This window comes from Stegodyphus dumicola, chromosome 1 (assembly GCF_044657685.1).
Source record: "Stegodyphus dumicola isolate Sdum_Otavi_A_Nest chromosome 1, ASM4465768v1".
Taxonomy (NCBI): Eukaryota; Metazoa; Arthropoda; class Arachnida; order Araneae; family Eresidae; genus Stegodyphus; species Stegodyphus dumicola.
In genome coordinates, this window is record NC_140768.1 from 23,034,432 (window position 1) to 23,058,961 (window position 24,530).

A 24,530-nucleotide genomic window follows, 5' to 3' on the forward strand; every position below is an offset into this window, starting at 1 on the left:
TTCAGAAGCCAGATCTCAACAAGGATATTGCCGATTTTTCTTTTTTCCCGCTCCGGAACAAACCTAACCGGTCTACAGCTTAATGCCACTTCGACGTACGATGGATTTTCTAAGAAGGGTTTAATTTCATAAAGCAGGAAACTTGCTGCCATTGAAACTTGAAGCCAATTGCTGTTTCATTTTTTGTAAAACTCTGTTGGGCATCTTAAGTGAAATGTTGTTGTTACTTATGCTTACTTGCTTGCCAGCAACATCAGCCTAAGCCCACGAAATTCTTCGTGGCAAGGAGCGCCCAATATATGCCTGTCGTTGGCATACCTTGGGTAGTTGTCGCACTGCCACCTGTAAGATACCTTGAGTATCTTACAGGTGGCTGTGCGATTTTGCTCAGTTGCCCCCTCCAATTTTGATGGAGAGCACCTCGAGGGGACGGGTCTTAAGTAAAATAACCAGTGATTATGATTTCAATCTTCAATGTAGCTTCTTCTTTCTTTATTCTTCACCAGAATGCAAATTAATTGTGATTATTTAAACTGGATTTTTGGTTTTGAGACAGAGAGTGTTTCTGGCATAGCGCGCGCGCTACGTGTTTGTTCCCATCCGCTCTAGTAGTTACAATTATTCGGCTTTTCGGTCCTCTCGCCGCTGATCGAATTATTGATCCATCTTCTAGTTCAGTATTTAATTGTGTAGTCCTTGACTACTGTTAAATGTTTAACTTAAATTTGAATGTTCTATATATTTGCATCACCACGAGTTGTGGATATTGTAGCACAAGAGCGTGCCTTAATGTTCCAAGCTCTGTTTAAATAAAATGGTTATAATAAGGCTTTGTCGTTTATCTGAGACTTAACGATAACTCGCTTCACTTCTGTTAGAGTTGTAAGATAAAAAGCAGTACCGGATAAAGTGTAACCTTCTAATTTTAGAATTGTTTCTGTCTAGACATCTAAATTTTTTAATTGTGCTGTTCCCATTTGCTGAGTTTTTTTAAAAGCACTGTTCCAATGTGCTGCGATATTTTTAAAATTATTCTTCTTTAGTAGTTGAGCCAAAACCGCATTTTACTAACACATTTTACAACTAAAAGATTCAGTTAAAGTTGATAGTAAAATCAGTTGCATGCAGAGAATATGTTTTAAAAGGTAATGGTCACTTTCCTGAAGTCATTACGCGCTTCAGTACTTGTGAAACGGTGACCTTTCTCATTTAAGAGGAACCAAATCTCAGAGGAGACTAGAAATAAGCAGCTTCGCGTGACCTTTCCTTTTTTGCGCAACACAATCAATCACTAGAATAGATTAATTAATACTTCTTACGAGGGCACTTGTAATTGTAGGAAAAACCTGCTGCCTAAATTGGATGGTGCTTGTGTTTTGTTCTTATTTAAAACATTTATTGGAATAATTCTTCATTGTGCTTGTGTGTGTGATTCCTTGAACTTTTCGTCAAGGTCATAAAGATTCCTTGGACTACATCAGACTTTCAAACATACGGAATATATGGGATTCCATCTCCTCCGGATATTTGAAAGTTTCGAATAAATGGATTCCCTTTTTACTAATTCTGCTTATAGTAACGTGTATAACAGTTGAATGCATATTTTACTCGTATTTACAGTAACGCATTAAATGCATGTTTACAGTAAAACATATGAGGGAATTTAATTTTATTTCCAGATCTTACTTCAAAAAAGTTGTTAAAAAGCGTTTCAATACTTAATCCTTAAGGATAAATAAAAAATTGCGCACAAAATGCAACTGAAGATAACAGTAATGGACGATAAAAATAAAAATTCAAAATAATTGGAAAGTAAGTGAAGTCAAGATCAAACTGCAAGTCAGAGTGAGTAGATAATATGATATAGGTAGTGATATAGAAACTGAATGTGATAATGAATATAAGTATGTTAAACCTTATAAGGCATTTCTCCCGCCTTCTTAGCATGCCTTCCTGGTGTAATGGTCAGCACGCTCGGCGCGTATTCGGAAGGTCCGTGCTTCGAGTTCTGGCGAAGGCACTGCTCATTTTTCACGTACTCCCGCTTCAAAATGCTTAATATCTCTACAGTGGCGCCCAAACTAAAAAAGGTGGCGCATGATGTTTCTCCATCATCAGGATTTGGCGATTGGGGCCCCTAAACCACAGTCACTCTTTAAAAGGGGAAGTATATAAGGTTTCTCCCTCCTTCTTAGCATGCCTTCGTGGTATAATAGTCAGCACGCTCGGCGCGTTTCGAGAGGTCCGTAGTTCGAGTCCCGGCGAGGGCATTGCTAATTTTTCACGTCTCTCGGCATCAGAAAACCGAATATCTCTAGAATATTCTTCATTGAACTTGCTCCTTAGCTCATACAGCCTGGATCATTTTACCTATTACTTATTTAACATTCCTTTTGTATTGGCAGAAAAGATATCACTTAGAGCCTATTCTCGGAGTATGCTTTTAGTCCAATCGATTACGCGACAAATGATCTGCTATTCATAAACTCGCCAGTAGAAACTTAAGCTCAACTCACATCGATAGATGGTACTACCACCTATATTTTCATGAAAATCTATCTAGCGAATCACTACAAGACGAAAGCTTAAAATTAAACGAAAGTTAAAAACATTTGAATAATGATCCAAATTATCTGTCATATAAATTTTTGATAATCACATTTTTCTCTTAAAGATGGTTAAAAATTAACTAAAGAAATAAAAAAAAAAAAAAAAAAAAAAAAAAAAAACGGTTGTTCGTTGTTATTACGATGATAATCCAGAGTTATCGAATTATGAAACTTTTAAATATTTAGAGAAAACTACGAAGTGGTCTTAAGACTCATACTGAACGGAGCAGATTCAACATCTATGCTTAAAATAAAATTCACGATTTGATCAAGCATTAAAGTTTTCTTTGGATGGGGAAGGGCTTGATAATTTAGAAGGGTAATTTATAAAGCCCCGATCAGTTTAAATATACAGATATTCAAATGATTCCGTATTGTAGTGAATGATATAAGGAGCTAAAAAACATTATTTCTTAATTACAATAATGCTCAAATGTTCATATTATGAATCGGATATAATCATAAATTAAATATATTTAAAATTATATTATTTAGATGAAATGTAAAACACTTTGTAGAGATATTAGGTTTTATTGAAGGAGGTGTACATGAAAAATGTGCAATGTCCTCGCCGGGGCTTGAACCTGGACCTGTCAAATATTCGCCGAGTGTGCTACCGTTACATCACGAAGCGATGCAGAAAGGAGGGAGAAAATATCTTATAACTTAAAAGTGAAATAAAGAATGCAGTTGTTAAAAAATACGTTTATTGTTTTTAACACTAGGTTTACGAACATTTTTGTATACCTACATTTACGGATACCTGTCAAATTAACGGGTATAGGAAGCAAAGTATTTTCTTAAAAAAGGATGAATTTAAAAACACATATAATCTTAGCTCTAGACTATGGAGGTTAGAATAAATGGAGTGAGCATGACGTCAGAAAATTCATATTGAGGAAATGTCAGCAACGTGTCGTCAAGACTTATAGCCACCATATAGCGTACGGGTAAGACTACGAAACATATTGTTAAAACATTTCACTGAATATGAAAGCAAATATCAACGTAAGCAGGCTCAAAAAAGGGTTTTAGGCATTATTTTCATAAAACACCATTGAAACTTCTGGAAATCATTCAGGATTTACCATGCATAAATTTATATTATAGTTACCATTTACATATTCTCATGTACCCGGATTCTATTAAATTTCAAAAATTTATTTGCTTTCCTTGTGACTTTCATGGATGCTAAGTAGAAAATCTTTAATGTTAAGTACTAAAATTAGAACGGGAGACATAAACGTTCAATGATGAAGACAACGCCGATTAGAATGTAAGCAAGACCAATCAGAAATCCGCCTATGGCAGAGGCCATGATAAGTCATGACATCATACCGTGACGTGTTATGGCTTCATTTTCATTGCACGGGTACATACAGAGAACGCTTACTCCACTATTTTAGTCTCCATACTCTAGATATACCTATAATCATCAATTCGGCAGACCTAGTAAATGTTTTTATTGGTGCAAAAAAGTTACTGTAGTCTAGTGTTAACAGACTTACCAGAGCTTGTACTAGAGCAATCTTCGCTGATACTGACTATTCTCTATAGCAATTCAATATCTCTTCTTGAATTACGAATGATGATCTAAGAACGGTATTTCGTCAGAATAGAGTAAAACTAGTACTTTCCTTTAATTCTATAATGATACTGCTAACATTCATAATTATTTAATACATTCTTCTCAATCGTCTGTACTCGCACTAACTGAAACTTTTAAAACATCTCGACTCAATGACTTCAACTCAACGACTGCAAATTGTTCCTTAGTCTTGAGTCTGACGCTTTATGCTGACGCATTGCAGGATCATACGATTTACAGATAATAGCACGTGGCATATCCATTGCTATGGCTAATCATAGTGTATTGGTCTTGGGTTCGCCAAATAATCGAAAGATATTTCCGCTGAATTACGAGTTTTATTTAGTATCTGCATTCTAAATACTTTTACATTTGTCCCTAAGAAAATAATTTCATAAAAAAATACGGTTTATTACGATTAATCATGAAACTAGCTACCCCATGCAAACGACGGGTGACCGTAGAGGTAGGTATACATCATAGAAAAAAAACTCTGAAATTAAAGGGCTAATAAATAAATTTAGGTATACATTCGTATCATTACATCAATAATTTTCAGCATACATTAGAAAACTAAGAATAATGGTTTCTGTCATTTTGCTCATGAATTCCTAAATCCGTCAAAATGACGAGTCCCGTAAATCTAGTGCGAATAATTGTTTCCTTTATGCTTACTGTAGAACAAGATAAAATTTCAGAAAGTGAAAGCTAACCCAAAACTTTTCTTTCCATAGCTTATGGTATTGCAACTAAAAATAATAGAAAACTTATATCTCGACTTCTAGTCAACAATTTGCTGCTATTGTGCAGTATAGGATCGATTACAATTCAGATAAATTCTGCAAGAAACAACAACAATGTTGGATGAGACGAAGAAAAAAAGAACAACTAGTTTCTACACTAGTAACTAAACTTAAACTTTAGACGTGAACTTGAATTAATTTTCGAACTTTACAGAGAACAGAATACGTATTATTTTAATTTAAAACATAAGACTTCCGGTCGCTTACGTAATGGAAATACCGCCCATTTTTTTTTAAAAAATTCAGCTTTGATTAAAAATTAAAATTATCGCATCAGGGTGAAATAATTAAACTTCGCGTTCAACACAGATGTGCAATTTATTAAAAATAAAAAGGATCAAACAACGCAAATTTAAAATCATTTAAAAAGAAAAATAGACATAACATTTTCTCAAACATAAACGCATTTATTTTTCTGGATCTGTTTTCGCGATCAGAATTAAAAGAGAAAAAAAACTTTGTGGCATTAAAAATTATAAATTTAAAATAATTATTATAATTTAAAAGGTAAATTGAAGATCTGAAGATTTTATATCACATCGAATGACAGCAGCATAGGAAATGGCGGCGAAATTGCGTGGAATATGAATTAAGGAGCAGAAGTTTATTTCAATCTCCAGGTCTTATCGATGTTATATAGCACGTATGGCAGCCTAGCATTATATAAAGCAACGTTCTGAAAACTTTGGAAAGACTTATTTAAAGATGTTTTAGCATGAAAATGGTTGCGTTAAGGAAGCAGAAGGTGGCAAAAAATTGTTATTTTCCAAAACAGCGCTCAAGAATGCTTATGTTCAGTCTTGGAATAAATTCCACATTGTCTATTCACATAGCAAAAATTTTCTGGCGTCTCTTAACTAGAGTAGTGCCAAAAGGTTCGCATAATGCTAATTTTTCTGTACGGGTTAGTTTATTGCAATATAGATATTCTATATTTCAGTGTTTTATTCACCTTCACTAATGGTCAGTTGTTTCATGTGGAGAAACATGATCACTTAACCTAATGATGTGTTTTTTTCCCACCTAACGTTCTATAGCTTCCAATGTGAATGCGCCCGGACCAGCTTCAGGCGACTCCATTGACAGTACAGATGCCGAAGTGAGTGACGCTTTTGCGCTACCAATTGAAACACAGGTAAGTGCACGTTATTTTATTTACTTTTTTTTTTCTGATAGTTATTTCAGTTACGAAAACATAAATGATTCGCTGAAGTTTTGAATTAGGGCAGTTCAAGATGACTTATTCTTGAAAATACGTCCTCGAACAGGCTCATACTTAAAATTTGTCTTCATAAAAAAGTTGGAGATAACAATAAATACATGATTATCTAAAAGCTCGTGATCATGCAGAACAGCTTTATTATAATGAACTTTTTCTTTTAATTTGGGATAGTTCATTAGTTACAACTTTATTCATTAGACAATGTTGTATCTCGGAATCTTAATATATATATGTAGAATCGGAACTTACTGTCTAGGAATATGATGTTTGTAAACTTACTTCTTAGGTGGCTGTCTAGGGGCTAATAAACTAGTCCGATTTACAAATAACTTGAATATTTAATGAAACATGAATAGTTGTAACAAACTACAAAGTAATTACATACGTAGAAGGAAATAGGTGAGATTATTTACAGATGAAGAGAAGGAATCATCTTTACATTCAAACATCTTTTAATCGCGTCATCGTCTTAATGGCGGAATCGTCTGACTTCTATCATCGGAAAAGTAAAAGATTTATTCTCACAGCTTGTCGCGTCATCCGATTATAATGAACGATGCCATCCCACATATATATATTATATATATATATATATTATATTATATTTAAAAAATTAAATAATTTATTATTAACCCTTAAGCTAAATTATTTTTCTTTCTACAACTGATACCGTACAAAAATAAAAAGAAATAAAATAAGGTACTCTTAAACTGTGTGGAATTATGGGATATTAGATGATCGATTTAACCTCCACATTGAATCAGTAATAAGATAATTTTAAAAGAAAGTAAATAAATTCAAAATTCAAACTTCAAGCTTCAAACATAATAACTCTGCATCCTGAAAATTGAAAGAATAAATCTTCTCTGGTGCCTTGGAATTAAATATCAAAACTTATGTTTGCCACAAATAATGCAATATCAATTCAATACCCAATATCAAGAGAATGTTATATCTCTTAAAAAAACTATATTGTTAAATCACCACAGCTAAATATTCTGTAATTCTTAGCTCTTTATAGGTAGCTACAAATTCAGCACATTAATTTACAACTTCACAAAACACCAGGGAAGAAAATATCTTTGCGCAGGATCGACCAATCCAGTTCAAGAAAAGAAAATAATAAGATTTATTACTAAATCATCTAAACCAGTGATTAGTACTATATTACGTTATCTTTTATTTAAATAAACCCCCCAAAATAAATCTCCATGTTCCTAAAAATCCTTACGATTCAAAAATATGAAAAGATTGCTTATGAATGCAAACTTATGGACAGAAACCTTACGATTCAAACTTAATTTAAACTTACGATTCAAATTTATATTAAGTTACGATTGAAACTCGTAAGACATATTAAGTACTCGTAAGACGTAAGATCACCAAATAATAATAATACGTGCATACCAGATTTAACAATAAAACTCATTTAATTACTTTTAGATCAAATAAACATTATGGTAACTGAGAGTACTGGCCAGGTCGCTACAGGAACATTGTCTTAAACGTACTCATATTTTAAGTTGTTAAAGACATATTTTTCTTCTGAACAGGAAAAATGTTTATACTTTTAAATACCTTTTATATTAATCTTTACAGCAGGTATATTTAACTTATTATGCCGCTTTTTTCCTTTTTCTTAATAATAAACATCATTAAAGCACTCTTAAATTTTTCATTAATTACAAAATTTAAATTTGTTCAAATTAGTTTAAAGTAAAGGAAACTATCTACACTTAATAAAAAAAATAGAACAGTATACAAAAACGCAAAATTCAACTCACGTTGGAAAGAATACCAGTCCAGAATATATAATTCACTCATGGAGAATTGCACAGATCACAAACCTAATCTACCAGATACTACCAGATACTGAGGAGATTTATGCGTCCGTTACAATTCCATGCACTCATTTCAACTGAGCGCTCCGGAAATGTCCAAATATAACAGAAGCCCTGCCGAATACTGACCACAGATGTTTATTGCCCCATAGTCCTGGTTAGCGTCCGTTACCATTTCGAGGTCTGAAGTGTCTAGGATATATCAACAGACTGCTTAAGTATGGTGAGAGAAAACTGAGGAGATTTCTGCGTCTGGTTACAATTCCATGCATTCATTCCAGCTGAGCGCTCCGTAAATGTCCAAATGAAACAGAAGCCCTGCACTACTGCCGAATACTGACCACAGATGTTAATTGTCCCTTAGTCCTGGTTAGTGTCCGTTACCATTTCGAGGTCTGAAGTGTCTAGGATATATCAACACACTGCTTAAGTATGGTGAGAAGAAAACGGGACAAAAACGGATTCAGTGCTGTCCCTCTAATTCATGAAATCTCGAAACGACTTTCCGTTACTCAAACTTCCAACAAAGATGCAGAGAGTGTCCTCAATGCCACGGGGCTGCCTTGAGCACGTTTCTGCATTTGTAGACACTTCTGTAAGCTAAAGAGGATGTCAAAGGCCCCTTGGCGAAGCAAATAAAAAATCTGAATTCATCCGAGATCATGGCCGCTGGTGGAAGAGGCAGATTCCCTAAGAAAGGCAAGCCCGTCGGCTTCCCAGCCCTTCTCTCCTTCATGATGAAGCCAAATCTGATTTTCAAAGATGAACAAGCGTCAAGGAAAGTTCTGTTTCTCCACCCACTGTTTAACAGCGGCACTCTTGACCAGTTGCAAAAGTGATACACGAAACACCCGTTCGAATGATTCGAAACTTCTGTTTTCTTCCGAAAAGAAGAAAGTCTTACATAAAGAACGAAAAAAATCCTAGCTTTTTGATTGTAGCTTCAAAAGAACTTTCGACGCCCTTCTATTCTAAAATCTTGTTTATCTGATACTCTTCACAATACGAAAGCGAAGCGAAGACTCCTACTATTTTTTCATACACCCCGCAACGAAATCCTCCGTAGCTTCTCCCTCTCTCTAGTTAAACAAAAGGTGGGCAAAGATAACTTTAAAACTGCCCTTTTTTCAACGTAAATTCTATTCACAGCCCTACTACGAAATTCCATTTGGGGGACACTGATCACGTAATTTAACTTCTTGTATAGATATTCAAAAAACCTCCTTCTTCTCTTCTAGCACCAGTAATGAGAATGCTAATGATAAAAACTAAAAATAGTATTTAACTGTCAAAATTAAATGTCCGCTACTAATGCCAACAATTTCAGTTAAAATCAAAACCTCCAAAACGCAATTTATTTAAATTTGTAACACAACATAGTATATATCTCTGCTTTAGATTATCACTAACACTAGCTCAATATTGAGCTAACTAGTTCTGAAACACAGTTTTTCCTAATTGGACGAATAGCAAGTGTTAGATTTTGTAACATTCATGCAGGAGGAAACATTCCTCCACGCTGTTTCTTCTATGAACAATGCTTGCTATCGATTTTCGAAGGGAATACTTAAGCATACTTAAGCATAAATGATTAACTAAATCTCTAGACTTCGCATGATTTTTGGCTGCGGTGCTATATGAACAAAGATTTTACCTAATGTTATTTGTTGTTTTAAAATACTACATCAACCGGCAACTGAAATTTGTAAGGTTTCATATGTCTGTGAAGAAAGAAAGAATGTTTTTACTAACCATATGGTATTTTTACACAGTTCTGAATAATAATAATTGCCAAATTCAACATGTATTATGAAGTATTTCGTGCTCTTTTGCAAAGGAAACACTGCCTGTTGAACGTAATTTTAATTAGTAGGAGAAAATTATAAAATTCTTAGCCATATTATTCTTTTCTGGGATAAATGCATTGCAAATTCAGTGACAGCAATTTTAGCAAATGTTCAATTTTGTATCCTTCTTCATAAAACATTAAAATTTTATGAAAAACATTTATATAGCTTTGTTTCGTATTTTATATATTTGTACAAGTATCTCTATACATTTATTTCATTTATATATTCATGTGTTTATCTGACTTATTACTTTTTAACATAAAAAGATGAGTGCATGTATCCATTCACAGTTTGTTAACAGTGAGGACGAAATTTGAGAAATTGAAGTCTGGCTGAATTATCATATTTTACGATCTTTTCGAGTTACTAGAAGTTTTGAGACCAAAATTTCATGAACATTTGGGACAAAATAATTATTATGATCTTTTGTTTGAATAAATAAAGTAATAATAATAATAAATAATAAAAGTAATAAAATAAAATAATAAATAGCTTAATAAAAGTAAATTTGGCATTTATTGGTAATCAGTAAGGATTAGATGAATTCATAATTCAGGTGAAATAGTCTAAATTACGTCTGTGCGACTTTTAATGCTACTTTTATCACTTAGGTTCCAAATTATGTTTTCAAATGCTCCCTTATTCACACAAATGGCTATAAATTCGATTATATGCAAAACAAACCCTAAAATTATTACACTAGAAGCAACAAATAATAAAGAAAAATCTCAAAGTTTTCAGATTTTATACTACGTCTAAACAGGTTTTCTGTTTTCATTTACTGATACATACACTTTTACTAGAGCATTTGGGCTATCTCCACATCGGGATAAAAACATTTAAATCAGCATATCATTGGAATTTCGATGAGTTCCTTAATCAAAAATTCGTTGAAGTTTATAAAAATGTGAAATAGATAATAAAACAAATTGGAAATTCAAAATTCGGGCTTCCGTGAGTCCATATTCGAGTACCGGACTACGTGATTCAAAATTTGATAGCTCTAGATATCGTTGGTTTTTCAAAATGTGAGAAATATACATGCATTCACGCAAATTCTTCATTACTTAATTTCTTTAAATATAGTACAGGGCGATAATATTTGGTGAAAGCAATTTGAAAAGTGATTCGAGCATTTAAAGTGATTCAATGCAAAATGCCGTTTTGTGACTATAGGCCTTCTGGGCTAACAACTAAATAAAGTAAAAACCATCAGTCGTCATTTCTCTACAGAAAAGAAGGCTCCAAAACGAGTATCAGAAAAAGGTATGTACTGTTTCAGATGTTTCGAATGTTAAATCATTGGTAAAAGAAAACAGCCGACGCAGAAGTCCTTCGCAAATCTTAAAAAAACATTTGTACCAATAAAAAATAAAATAATATACCAAGATATACAACTTAAAAAGCTAAAAAAATAATGTGAAATACACATTTGCCGTGGCAAGTGGCTTAACGGGGAGAAATTCGTAGAACCCTGTATGAAAACTATTTAGCAGGGAGATAAATCGAAAAAACATTGTGACCCTTGATGAAACATGGATTTACCTAAATGACTGCAATAGAAAAAGGTCTATTTTTTACCGAAAACCAAGAGAAAAGATGTACAAACCTGGTTTCGTCAATGCAGAGAAAGATTCACCAAGAGTTTTATGATTGTCATAGAATTGTCTCACAAATGGGAATTTAAAATGCAAAGAAAAGGGGAAAATGTTAAAATCAATTCAACGTATTATCAACATACAACGTAGTTTTATGTCTGATATTTACAGAAGAAATTTTTTAACCCAATAACTTTTAAAGATAGAAACTTCATCAAGACAAAGCAATAAGTTATATCTCGAAAAACCACTATATTCCTTGAAAAAATGAAGACCGATACAGGTATTGCCTTTATACCTTTTCAACGCATTCCTGCTGTAAAATTCTCTGATGTTTAACTTATAGACTTTTGCGTCTTTGGTCGCTTGAAAAGATTTCCCTCTAAGCGCAAATCCACCACGACTGATGATTTTTAGAAAATAATGAAAATCAATACACTGGAAATTTTTCGAAAATCCCTTCTGTCATGGAAATCATGATGCAGAAACGATGTAGTCTAGAAAAAAGGTATCCTATGGAATTTTTAGAAAAATTCTTTACATTTAAAACATTAATTAAACTGCTCGGAAATCGTTCTGAAAATGTGCAAACACCCTGTGCATTAATAAAAACTTTTTATGACTTGTAATTATTTAATGGCTGTTTTCTCAAACTGTTTATATCAACTGCTGTCCAATAAAGAATGGCACTACGTTCCATGGAAAATTACGAAGGCTTCTATAGAGCTAAAAACATTTCTGGGGGGAAAATGAAAAGAACGGCTGGGGATAAAAGGACGGCAGAGCTATTTAGAGTTTACTTCACAATGTATTTTCTTCTGCCACAAAATTTTTAATTTGCTTTGAAAAAGGACCAGTTCTTAAAAAAAAAAAAAAAAAAAAAAAAAAAAAAAAAATTACTTTTCAATAGAGTTTCACCTTGGTAAAACAGCTATAGATTTAAGGAATATATTTAATCAGATATATGGGTTTTGCAAAGCTTCTGATTTCAAAATCTCTTCTTCGGTGAATCTGAGTTTCGGTGATTGCAAAATTTTAAAATGCACTCAGATATTTTAAAAATGAATATTACTGCTTCAGAGACACAGAATCCTGTTACTGTTACAAATGTACGAATTACGAGTATAAACATTATCACCGCATTTATCCAAAAAAAAAAAAAAAAAAAAAAAAAGCGCCTTTAACTTGTGGAAGATCAAGCGGAATTTCATCGACTTATCGCAAGACCAAACGATATATGTAAATAAAACTTTCTAAAAATTGCTTGGAAGAAAATCATGAAGTGTATGACTCAGCCCCATTTTACCCATAAATAGCTTCATATGGTCTTTTTACTTTTATCTTGAAGCTAAAAAAAGAACACAGAAAGTGGAAGTGAGACAAAAATAGCAACTATAAGCGTTTTAATGCGATTTATAGGAAAATTGAAAGAACACGTGTTCAGAGCATAGCAAGGCCATTGGAACAATATTATTTCGCTCCGGGGATAATCGAAGTGCCAACGCATCAAATTAAATATATTTATAGCTTGTGCTACTCGTGAAAATTTATAGTGGATACTCTTGTAAGCTTTTTTAATAAAAGTTCTAAAGCGAAGCTGAAATTTTTTATTTAAATGTAAAAAAAAAAAATATACAGAATATAGATTTATTCTTCAATTATTTCAGAATTTCTTTTCAGTATTCTTGTCCCTCTGTCGTATTTTAAATTATTTTTAGCACGATTCCTTCATTTGTTATTATAATTTCAGCTGGTAATTGATTAACACGTGTGCGTGATAAACGCTTCGAAGAACGAACTGGGTGTTTATAATCGAAATAATTTCTATCGAGTTTTATACAAAGTGCGTGCACCGAATGAATAATTTTCACGCGATTTAAAAAAGCAAGGAAAAAGACGTTAAAACGTTAATAGCTGCTATAGTAGAATAAAATCCCAAGCAAGATATTGTCTGTAGCAAGCAAAGAATCTCTTATATTCACAAGTTTTTTTCACTACGTTGCGTTTTGTCCAAGTGTTTCATGTGCCATCTTCAATTATCTTATGGAAAAATAACATATGTATGCAGTATCCCACATTTAAATATAAATAAATTAATTTTTAATTCACTTATAAGGTATTTTCCCCTTCTTCCAGCATGCCATCGCGGTGTAACTGTAGGACTCTAGGTGTAACGGTAGCATGATCACTTCAAGAGCTCCAGGTTCGAGTCTTGGTGAGGGCACTGCTCATTTTTCACGTCTTGTGCATCAAAAAAACCTAATAACCTTACAGTAGTGCTTGAACTAAAAGAGGTGAACAAAAATTCGTTACCATCAGGATTTGGCGTCTGGGTCCCCTAATCGCCAGTCGCCCTTTAAAAGGGGGAGAATATAAGGTATTTTCCCCCTCCTTTCAGCATGTATTCGTGATGTAACCGTAGTACGATCGCCGCGTATTCGGAAAGTACAGGTTCGAATCTTGGTGAGGGCATTGCTCATTTTTCACATTAAAAAAAATCACTAATTACTCTGTAACACTTTCCCTTTCAAACAATAAATAATGTTCGTTTAAATTCATGTCAACCAACAAATCACAGTATTTTTTAAAGGTAATTGTTCTGCATAGCTCCAACTTCGAAAATTTCTTCAAAAATGGCTATTATGCCAGCACGTGTTTCTTCAGAGATATTCTCCACAAATAATATAAAAACAGTTTTTAATTAATCATTTGGGGAAGGAATATTCCCGTATACATTGCTCTTCATGGATCTTCACAGAAGATTCATATCTAGCGAGTAGGCATATAGCTCTAATGGGCTTAGCCATTATAAAATAAACCAAACCAATATACATCTGGCGAGTAGACAGCCAGGATCCCTCCCAGTCATCGAATTGCTTAAGTCAACGACCGGAGAGTATTCTGCACGAAATGTTCATTCAGGTAATTCAAGTAGAAAGCCATTCGCTGAATGTGTCTTTTTCTTCCTTGCCGGGTTATTTGATGGACACTGAGCACTTTTATTTTCTAGTTTTATGAATGAATCACAAGCCTTTTAAATTAAAAAACTGAAAAATGAGAATTTTGATGAGTGTTGCATTTCAATCATGGATCCCTGGATTATTTGGATTATGGCGAAACATGTGAAGGATATTTGTCTAAAGAAAGGGATACTTCTTCGAGGACTTTTTAAGGGAAACGTTCTCCTAACAAATATCTCGAACCCCAGGACATAAGATGATACCAGGCATCATTAATATAAGTCAATGTGTGATTTAATTATTAATGAGTTTATATTGAAAAAATGCTGAGTCTTTTTGAGTTGATCCTACAAACCACTTTCATCATTAGTAAATATAATTACAGAGCTCTATCTATTACTTGTCTTCGAAAAAGGTGAAACAAGTGTTGTGTTTTTGTTGTTCTTTGTTGTACTATTAAGCCCTCGATTGTCTAACGAATCGAATAAGCAAACGCGTTAAACTAGGGTACTTTTTCTGGAAGGAGCCTAGCCCACCTAACCGTTATCTCGATTTACTTGGTTATGAATTGCATGGGAATGAGAATAGAAAAATTAAAAAGTAGAGAGTAAATCTAACTTCAAAGTAGTATTGTAGAGTCATTAGGTTATTTTAAAGCAGAAGACGTGAAAAATGTGCAATGCCCTCTCCGAGATTCGAACACGAACCTCTCGAATACGTGCCGAGTTTGCTACCGTTACAGCACGAAGACATGCTGGAAGGAGAGGGAAAATATCTTATATAGACTCCTTTTTAAAGGGCGACTGGGGATTAGGAGAACCAGCCGTCAAATCTCGGTGGTGACGAATTATTGTCCACCCTTTTAGTCGGACGCCATTGTAGAGTCATTAAAATCATCGGTGTCGGGAAGATGAAAAATGTGTAGTGCCCTCGCCGGGACTCGAATCTGGACCTCTCGAATACGCGCCGAGTGTGCTTACCGTTATACCACGAAGGCATGCTGGAAGGAGTGAGAAAATACCTTATAGTATACACATTTGGAGATCTGGCAATAAGATTAAGCTAAGAAAAAACGAAAATATATAATAAATAAGTAGGACTGAACGAAGGAGGATCCATTATTGTATTGTATTTTACAGCATAACTCAAAACTTTCGCAACAAAGCAGTAAAATTAAACAAAAACATCATTGCACACAATGTTTCGAGCAAAAACAACATTAAATATTGTTAAATATATGCAATATGAAAATTTAAAACAATAATGCATAAAACGTAATGATAAATTCAGTCACATTTAATACTAAAGAATGCATTCCAACCTGATGCGATAAGCGCTTCGCATGCAGATACTGACAAACTTGGCATCTGTTTCACATTGAAGAAAGGCAGGAGGGAAGAGGTTTTTGGTATATCTTGTAAGATTAGCTGAATGCGTCTACTCCGTACATTTCCTTCCTCTCTTTGCCTTTGTAATATGAGATTAATTCTATGCGTATACTTTCATTAAAAATGCATGAGTTAACGTGGTTTTTATTTTAAATAAAACTTTTTAGAAACGTTATAACAGTGAAATTGAGGGACATCTTTATCAATTTTAAACTTCTGTGTGATCCATGTACAGTAAAACAGTAAAGAAAATATTCGTTATGTTGCAAAAGGTAACTAAAATAATTTCTAGATAGATAGATAGATGTACCTTATAAAAATTTTCATCTTTCCTGCTGCGAGTTTTTGTTGTGTTATTAGTAGCACGTCCATTTAGCAATCGGAAGCTCTAGAAAAATCTGCAAAAGATGCGACTGAATTTAATGGGTTCAAACATTTTTAGTAACTTTGCAAAACTTAATAACTCAAAATTCGTTCAAAAGTTTTAATATCTCAACTGAAATATCATGAGCGATAATTCGTTACCATTTGGATTTGACGACTGGGCCTTCTGCCCAGTAACTCTTTTAACTGCACGGAGAGTGCGATGAACTTTTGCCTTCTTTACTGTGTGCTTTTATGGTGCGGTAGTACATCCGCTGGCCATCGGAAAGGCTGGATTTTGAATCCGAAAATGAAATACACTGAAGTGACAAAAGTCATGGGATACCTCCTAATATTTTTTCGGTCCTCCTTTTGCCCGGCGAAGTGCAGCAACTCGACGTGGCATGGACTCAACAAGTCGTTGGAAGTCCCCTGCAGGAATATTGAGCCATGCTGCCTCTATAGACGTCCATACAATTATGGACATTATTTATTATTAATTACATTTATGGTTACACATATTATGGACATTTATGGTTTATTGTCACAAATAAACCATAAATGTCCATTTATTTGTAAGGATTATGTTAATTTTATTAACAGTTAAATTTTGAGTTAAACTTCCTTTCCTATCGATTCTTAATTTCAACTTACCACTTCCGACCAGAACGTCGTTTTAGAATCACTTCTGAATGCTAATGAGGAAGAGCGGTATTTAACCGCGAAGTTCTACTGTCTTAGAGAGAGATATATCAGATATTCTGGCTGCACGCGTCCGTCTTTTTAGGCTACTCTCTCGAAAGCTATTATTACGCTCGGTCGTACTTTAGGCCCTTGATAGCTTCGCAGTCAATTAGCGTTCAGGGGCCAACTCTGTTAGAATGTTGATAGCTTCGGCTATATCTCTTTAGTAAGATTAGTTTAGTTTGATTCTTAATCTCTTAAGTTCAAGCCCGAGTGTCGGCTTTATTGTACAACTCCAAGACGGAGTTCTGTTACACTTGATTGGAATAATAAAGGGTTATTTTACCCTTCTATCTTGTTGTTTCCTGTTACACGAACTCAAGCGATTATTCGCTTACTAGTTCTTAAGATTCTTCACTTTTAACTGTAACTTAGAATTACACAGTGATATATATATCGATTTATACTTTCCTTTACAATAATGTCTGAAAATATAAAAGTTTCAGCTACAGTCATATGAGACTAAACTAGCAATTTTCTTTTTGCGTCTGTCTGACAGGTCCAAGAATCAACGGTGCCCTCAGAGAGTCGGCGGGAGCGGATGTTGAAAAGGCTTTCTTACCCCATGGAATCGATTACCTCCATCTCGCGTATCCTCACCTCCTCGCCCAAGTCCTTCGTTGACTTTTCGGGATCCCTCTTCTCTGGCCGAGGATCCGAGGAGGAAACCAAAGAGGAACAGTTGCCGGAAGGAACGGAGGAGAAAGGAACAGCAACCATCGGATACCAAAACCTGGTAGAGGAGAAACCGGAGATCTTTGAGACGCTTGACAGTGAGTAAATCTATTTATCTTTAGTTGTCTCCCAAACATGTTTGTGACTAGTGCACATCTTGTGACTGATCAACCATGCTTCCAAAATAAAGAAGTATGCTAAATTAAATGATCTCTCTAGTTTGCAGGTAAGAAAGGACAAAGAAAATTACATATTATTAAAAAATGAGCAAATATTTTGCCAGTGAACAAAAACTTTAAAAATAATGTCTTTGAACGTTTATCAATGAATGAGGTATAATATTCTATTTTAAACAGGTTTTATTTACAATATAACAGAATTTGCCTAGACTTGCACAGTTTCTTCTGGAAGAAAAAATCCGTTACTCTTTTTCGGGGATAGACGGGTAATTATTTTAGATAATGAAGCAAGACTTTTCTAAAGGAAGCCTTAAAATCTTAAAAAGGCTTTTGTTTCCCCACACTTTAATTTTTACAATTTCCCTGTTATCTATATTTTCTCCTTTAGTTTTAATAACCTCAAAATCAGGCTTAAGACCATACTTAAGTCCGACAAAGTCACCACTGACAACCTGCCTAAATTTAGAAAGAAGATAAATTATATACCCTGAAAAAGGGAAACATTTCAATTGATCATCAGTACAATTTGCGTCTATAATGGTAAAAGACCAACAACATGTTTTTAGAGGGTTTCCTGGATGTCAGTTTCCTTAGCTCGGAACAAACCACACGCATTCCACTGCAGAACGTTGTAATCCAAGGATATATGGCGGGAGGACAGCCCCCAGACGGTATAGAGGTTAGAGGAGGTAAACCGCTGAGTTGGCTTCCGACCCAGGTATAGATATATCCATGCCGAATTGGTTACCAATTCGGCGGGAGTCAATCACTAGCTACCAGGCCGCAGCCCTGGGCAGCCCCGGCTGAACAGACGACATTTATAAAATGCAAAAAAGAGATATACATATGCATACAAGGCACTTGAAGATGTTAGAGGAGCCTACTGCGGTACCCAAGGGCCGCGTTTGAATCCCGGAGAAGGCATGGTTGTAATTGTCCGTCCCTTCATAGGAGGTAATGGTGCCATACCGTTGATACTTTGTTGGTTATTCTGGCGTGCAGTGAGGGATGGTCTACTCCTGCTCTTCCCAGATTTTTGAATGAGCCCCTCAGGGTCCTGGCGTGTGTAAAAATCCAAAGATAAAGCTTTTCCATTTGAGATGGCCTACATATCAGGTGCTTCCATAATAAAGGCTTAGGCTTGGTCATTACTAAGGCCACGTCCAGCCTTAGTAATGGCCAAGCCTAAGTCGGCTCTGTGCCTATCAGTGGAGGGGGAAGTTTCGGGAAGAGCCGAGATAAGAAGCAGTAAAAGATCGCGTGACAAAATTGTAATTCACTTTGCCATCAAGGACGTTGCGCAGGATGCACCACGAGGAGGTTGAACAACTTTGGACTTCTAGACACAAATGTAATATTTCTGCAACAGTTCTTCTCACAATAGGTAATAATTGTCGAAATTGAAAGCATGGTCGTAGTAGTATTACAATTTTTGGAATTGCGTTCTGAAGACGGTATTTTTGGAATAAACTGAGAAAATCCAAAGCCATTGTTCTTCCATTTCTTTATTTCGTCTTCCCGAGCAGTAACAGAAAAACTCCGAGGAAGTTCTTTCTCCGAGAGTGTATTCATTATTTATCTCACTATCATCATAATTTAATCAAAATATGTGAAGTGTGTATTTTTAATTGAAACATTTCGATGGAGTAAGGAAGGTACTACAAGCTAATTCAGAAGTCAAACAACAAAAAGGTTTTTTTTTTTTTTTTTTGTTTGTTTGACTTCTGAATTAGTATTTATTCGGCGTGTTATTGTGTCTTAGTACTACAAGCTGTTGAAGTCTCTTCGTTATTTCTTTAAATATTCTAGCCAGTGTAAAAGCAATTCCGTCTTCAATTTTATTTCGTGCAGTAATTAGGCATATCGCGGTTCTTCCCCTCCTTAGTGCTTAAGCGAATAAGATTGTTTGCATGACAATTTTCATAGTTTATCGTATGTGTACCAGAGCGTATGTAATGCCGTATCCACGCAACATGATATGAATCAGTGTCCTTTCGTGAATATGAGACAGTACCAAGTTTTTAAGCTTTTGGTGGGGAAATTAGTCCTCTAGGAAGACATAACTTCTCCTTGTAATGTCATTAGATTTATCTCAGCATGAAACATCACCCACTCTCTCACCAGGATTCCAACTCCGGACCTTCCGATCGCTGGCCGGAAGTGTTTCCATTTATGCCCTGAAGGTACACAATAAGGAAGAAGAAAATTCCTTACGCCTTACACAGCTAACTGTAGAGAACTTTACTATAATGCAATAAATCCTAATTCTTATTTCTGCTCTACACATCTATATGATTAACCCACACAATATAATACGCTCCACATGAAATATGTTACTCAAAAATCGTGATGCCCGGGCGGATTGCCCTCTCCTAATTCATATTATTTACCTCTTGATTGACTTTTGAGACAAACCTGCTTAAAATTTAAAATGTTACAAATATTGACAACTCTTAATTTGTATGAGTAATTTAAATAAGTAGCGACTTCATTCAAGAATCTCTTCTCATAGTATTTATTTCCTTTCAGAGCTCCTTCAGAAAAAGCCTGGAGAAGAAGCGGAAGGCCCTCCTCTTTACCTTTGCCTGAGGATGGGTATTCCAAAAGAGCGTAAACCTCAAGCGTCACCGGTTCTGTCCTATGGAAAGAAACGAGCAAGATCAGAATATTGGTTTTCTATACCACACAGCAGGTTTGTTTAAAATTTCAATGCTACTTGCTTTCTCAACATTGTAGAGACATTAGGATTTTTGCAAGCAAAAGTGATGGAAAATTAGAAAACCGCATTAGCCGGGAATCGAACCACGGACCTCTGGAATACCGGCCCAGCGTGCAGAACCACTACACCATGAAGGCACGCCAAGAAGGTGGGAGAAATACCTTATAACATTATGCCTACTTTGAATAGTTAGCAGCAAATATACTATAAAATGCATGGAGAGTGTTTATTATACGATATTATTCACTGAAAATAGGCTTTGGAAGCTGATACTTAACCAACGTAACTCTGACTAAATAGATGAACAGAGATCCAGAACTGTGCAGCTCGTATGAGTTCAGCAGTCGGACACATACCACTAGAGTAATGGAAGCGAAGAGCCTAACCTGAGTTGCTTATGAGAAAACACTGCGAGTCTACGATCTTATATGCCAGTAGGAGACCGTGCATTTGTACCGTACCATTTGGTAATTGCACGTACGATTTGTTCAGATAGTATGCAATAGGACCTCTAATACATCTTTAAAAGTCTCCTTAGGTGAATGCTAAGCGCATATTTGTTTTGATGGTCTTCACCAATTCCCCCTCTATTTTGCCTCTTTTAACAGAACAATGCGCAACCACATAAATCTACAGTAGCTAAATTATGGTTAAAGGAACAGAACAGGACGCTAGAGAAGGATCCCCGTCCTGATACTCGCCTTATCGGGTTTGAGATATCCAAACTACAGAGACCCCTCAACGGCGGCGCACACCCCACAGTCCCTGCTCGGCTTTATGGATAGTCTCAGCAAGGACGAAAACTTAATACAAAAATGGGTCGCTGTGACATCTTTGCCTCGGTGCGCCACTCCCTCAGCATCCAATAAATGCTTTCTCGGTGCCTTTCTTTCCTCTGTCAGTCCCCGTCACTGGGACTCTGAAGGCCAACCCCCATCGAAAAAGGTCAAAGCTACGTACGATATAGCTCCACCACAGCCAGAGGAACAGACACGACAGAACCAGTACGGTCGCTGCCAAGCCTGAATCAACCTGAGAATAAACTCGGGTCTAGTACTGTGAAGACAAATTATACATCGCTGTGGTTGTGACTGCCTAGGTACAGATCCTAGACAGTGCTTTCCAGGAATTCTCCTGAGCCAACCCCCGTGGGGGGTTTAAAGGAACATTCATCTGACTTTGGAGTCTTGCCAAGACCACTAAATTCAACAGATTTCAGTGTCATCTGACACATTTGAGATGACATGCAATGGCGCTCTGAAACACAGAAGTCCTACTCCTTCGATGATATTACAGTTATGAACCTCATTGCAGGAAGTATGATAGTCATGACTATCGATTCCGTTAGATTCTTCTTTTTATATGCTCACAGGGAGGACAACTATATTAAGCCTCAAGTATCGATATTTTGCACTTCAGTATAAAGCCATCTTCCTTTGAAATTCCTTTTATCAAGATACGTTTTCAAATGCTGAAAACTCTAGAAAGTCCATTAACTTCTTATTATCAGGTTAAGGTTTTTATTTGACAACCTTTGTTTAAATACTATAGCTCATGCATCCGTTTAATGTTGCAACCAATTGCAAAATTTAATACTTTTATTTACGGAATATTCTAGATGCTATTGAATCACTATAAACATAGCACTAAATGACACTTTCACAGTACATTATTATGGCCATGAAATAAATCTCTCTTTTCCTGTATCTGTTTTCATTTCAAATTTCAGGTACAGGTTAATTATTTGTATTACTTTAAACGTTTTAAAACATACTGCTATAATTTTTACCTGTTCAGTTAGGCGAAATTATTTTAACATAAATATTTATCTTCCTAATTAACATGGAATTTAAGACATATTTTTCCCTCATCCACTTTATTATTCTGATATTATTATTAAATTTAGGATATTATTATGAATTCAGATTACTCAAACTTAAGTGCAGATGTTTTATTAAAAACAAAATATTATACTCCTTTCAAAATTTATTCCATTCTTAGTGAGCAGAATAATAATTCCATTTTAAATATAGCATGCTCGGTTTATATGTTTAAAAAAAGAAATTATGATATCTTTCGAACACCGCACAATTTATTAGAGATTGCGATAAGCATTATTTTAAATAAAAAATCTAAGAAACAATTTTTACATGTCGAATACCTTCCAATATAAAGTCTCGGTTCTTGTTGAGAATCCTTTGTGGTGTTTTGTGGTTTGCAACACAATGCAAGGAGTACGCTCAGAAATAGAATAGATTTTCTTTTGTGAGATAGGAGAGCTAATTCTTATCTCACAAAGGAAGCATTAGAATGAGCTGCATTTGATGATCTGCAGTTATGCAATGAGCACTGATTTTCTACCAGTCCGTCTTGAAAAGGTATTTTCATCCAAAAATGTTTGGACATCGTTTGGCAAAGTGAGGGCATAAAGAATTATGTTATTCTTCCTTTAGCGAGAATTCTATGTATGTACTGCAATTTTCCTTCTGTTGCTTTCAAGAAACCAGTCTTAGTTTCCTAAGTATATTTTTATTTAAGCAGTGTATTTTGACGTAATTGCCTCATAAGTGAACAATTTATTTTTCTAGGGTGGAAGACTTGTATAACTTCTTACAACAATGGATTCCAAGCCTTTATGGTGACGTGGATGATGTAGATCCAGACGAGGCCGGATTCATTCCCATTGATGATTCCTTGCCAGATGACGAAGAAGAGGAAGAACAGGGGGTTGATGTGGAAGAAGGAGGCGAAAGAGAAGCTCCGAGGTCCTTCCTCAAGCTGGTGGAGGAACACTTTGGTTTCAAGAGTATAAGTCCTGGTGACTGGGAGGTAAGAAAAAGATTTTATTATTGCAAGTCTTTAATTCTTTTAGCTAGTGGCAGAGTTTTGGCTATGTATATTTGAGAATATACCTATTAAAGAACTGATTTTATTGGATATTTCATTCAACATGAGGTAAACAATGACATGCGACGGAGGACGTGGGCACCACCCCTCTACCAATACGGTTAATCGGTATAGCGCCACGTCCACCTTTATCTAGATAACCATACGTGTTCATTGTGTTAATATACTAATATATAAACATACATACAAATTTGGTACTTCATACAGTGGCGTTAAAGCTAATTAATGTTAGACACTGGATAATACATTGCCATGTTACAACGTGTATGCAAAAACATGGATACGATAGCATATATACATAACTTGTGTACTCATATGTTGAGTACACTATGACCCTTTGAAGCATTATCATTAGATTACAGAAGACATGTACATACTGAAATATTAGGTGCGCAATGTTATGCTGGAATAAGTAATTAGTACAGTGAATTAAAAGTTAGACCCTACATTAGTACTGTGTAGTACAGTGTCTTTGGTGCAATTAATTTTAGAGTGGGGCTCTAGTTAGTTCTTTGCGATACGGTGCCGTGTTACAGGATAAAAAGTGCAGATGCATAGTTACATTATCAGAACATAAATTCATATACATATATACAGACACATTAGGTACATGATTATTCCGTGCGTAATAGATGTATATTAACTATACAGTGCCAAGATATGTGATAACACTAGTAGATACATGGGTACAATTACATATAAACAAAGACATACACAATTACATATAGACAAAAGCGTATATACGCTTATATTTTGGTACACAATAGTCGTTGGTGACATAAACATTTCGTACTTACTTCATATACTGAAGCTCTAGATCCATAAAATAATGTTATAACTAGTAATAGGTGCTTATTTAATTTCATAATAGGACACTACGTTGATATTTTGCCTTACTGTGTCACGTTACATAGAAATGTATGCGGGTGCATGGGTACAGCTTCCTATTTACAATGCTATACTGTTTTCCTATTTACAATGCTATACCTATTTACAATGCTTATATCATTCGATTTCATAATCAATAGGTACATGACACATTTATATACATGAGCAGATGGTACATTGTAGAGTGCCGTTGAGG

The 24,530-nt window shown here is 35.0% G+C and overlaps 1 protein-coding gene across 1 annotated transcript in view; it reads left to right on the forward strand.

The window, feature by feature from the left end:
* Nucleotides 1-24,530, forward strand: part of LOC118191038 (oxidation resistance protein 1-like) — a 189,996-nt gene that overhangs the window by 88,164 nt on the left and 77,302 nt on the right. The window contains exons 11-14 of the mRNA XM_035361827.2: nucleotides 6,038-6,135; nucleotides 17,466-17,739; nucleotides 20,350-20,512; nucleotides 23,128-23,368. Of these exons, the coding sequence (XP_035217718.1) occupies nucleotides 6,038-6,135; nucleotides 17,466-17,739; nucleotides 20,350-20,512; nucleotides 23,128-23,368 (776 nt within the window). The remainder of the gene's footprint in view (nucleotides 1-6,037; nucleotides 6,136-17,465; nucleotides 17,740-20,349; nucleotides 20,513-23,127; nucleotides 23,369-24,530) is intronic.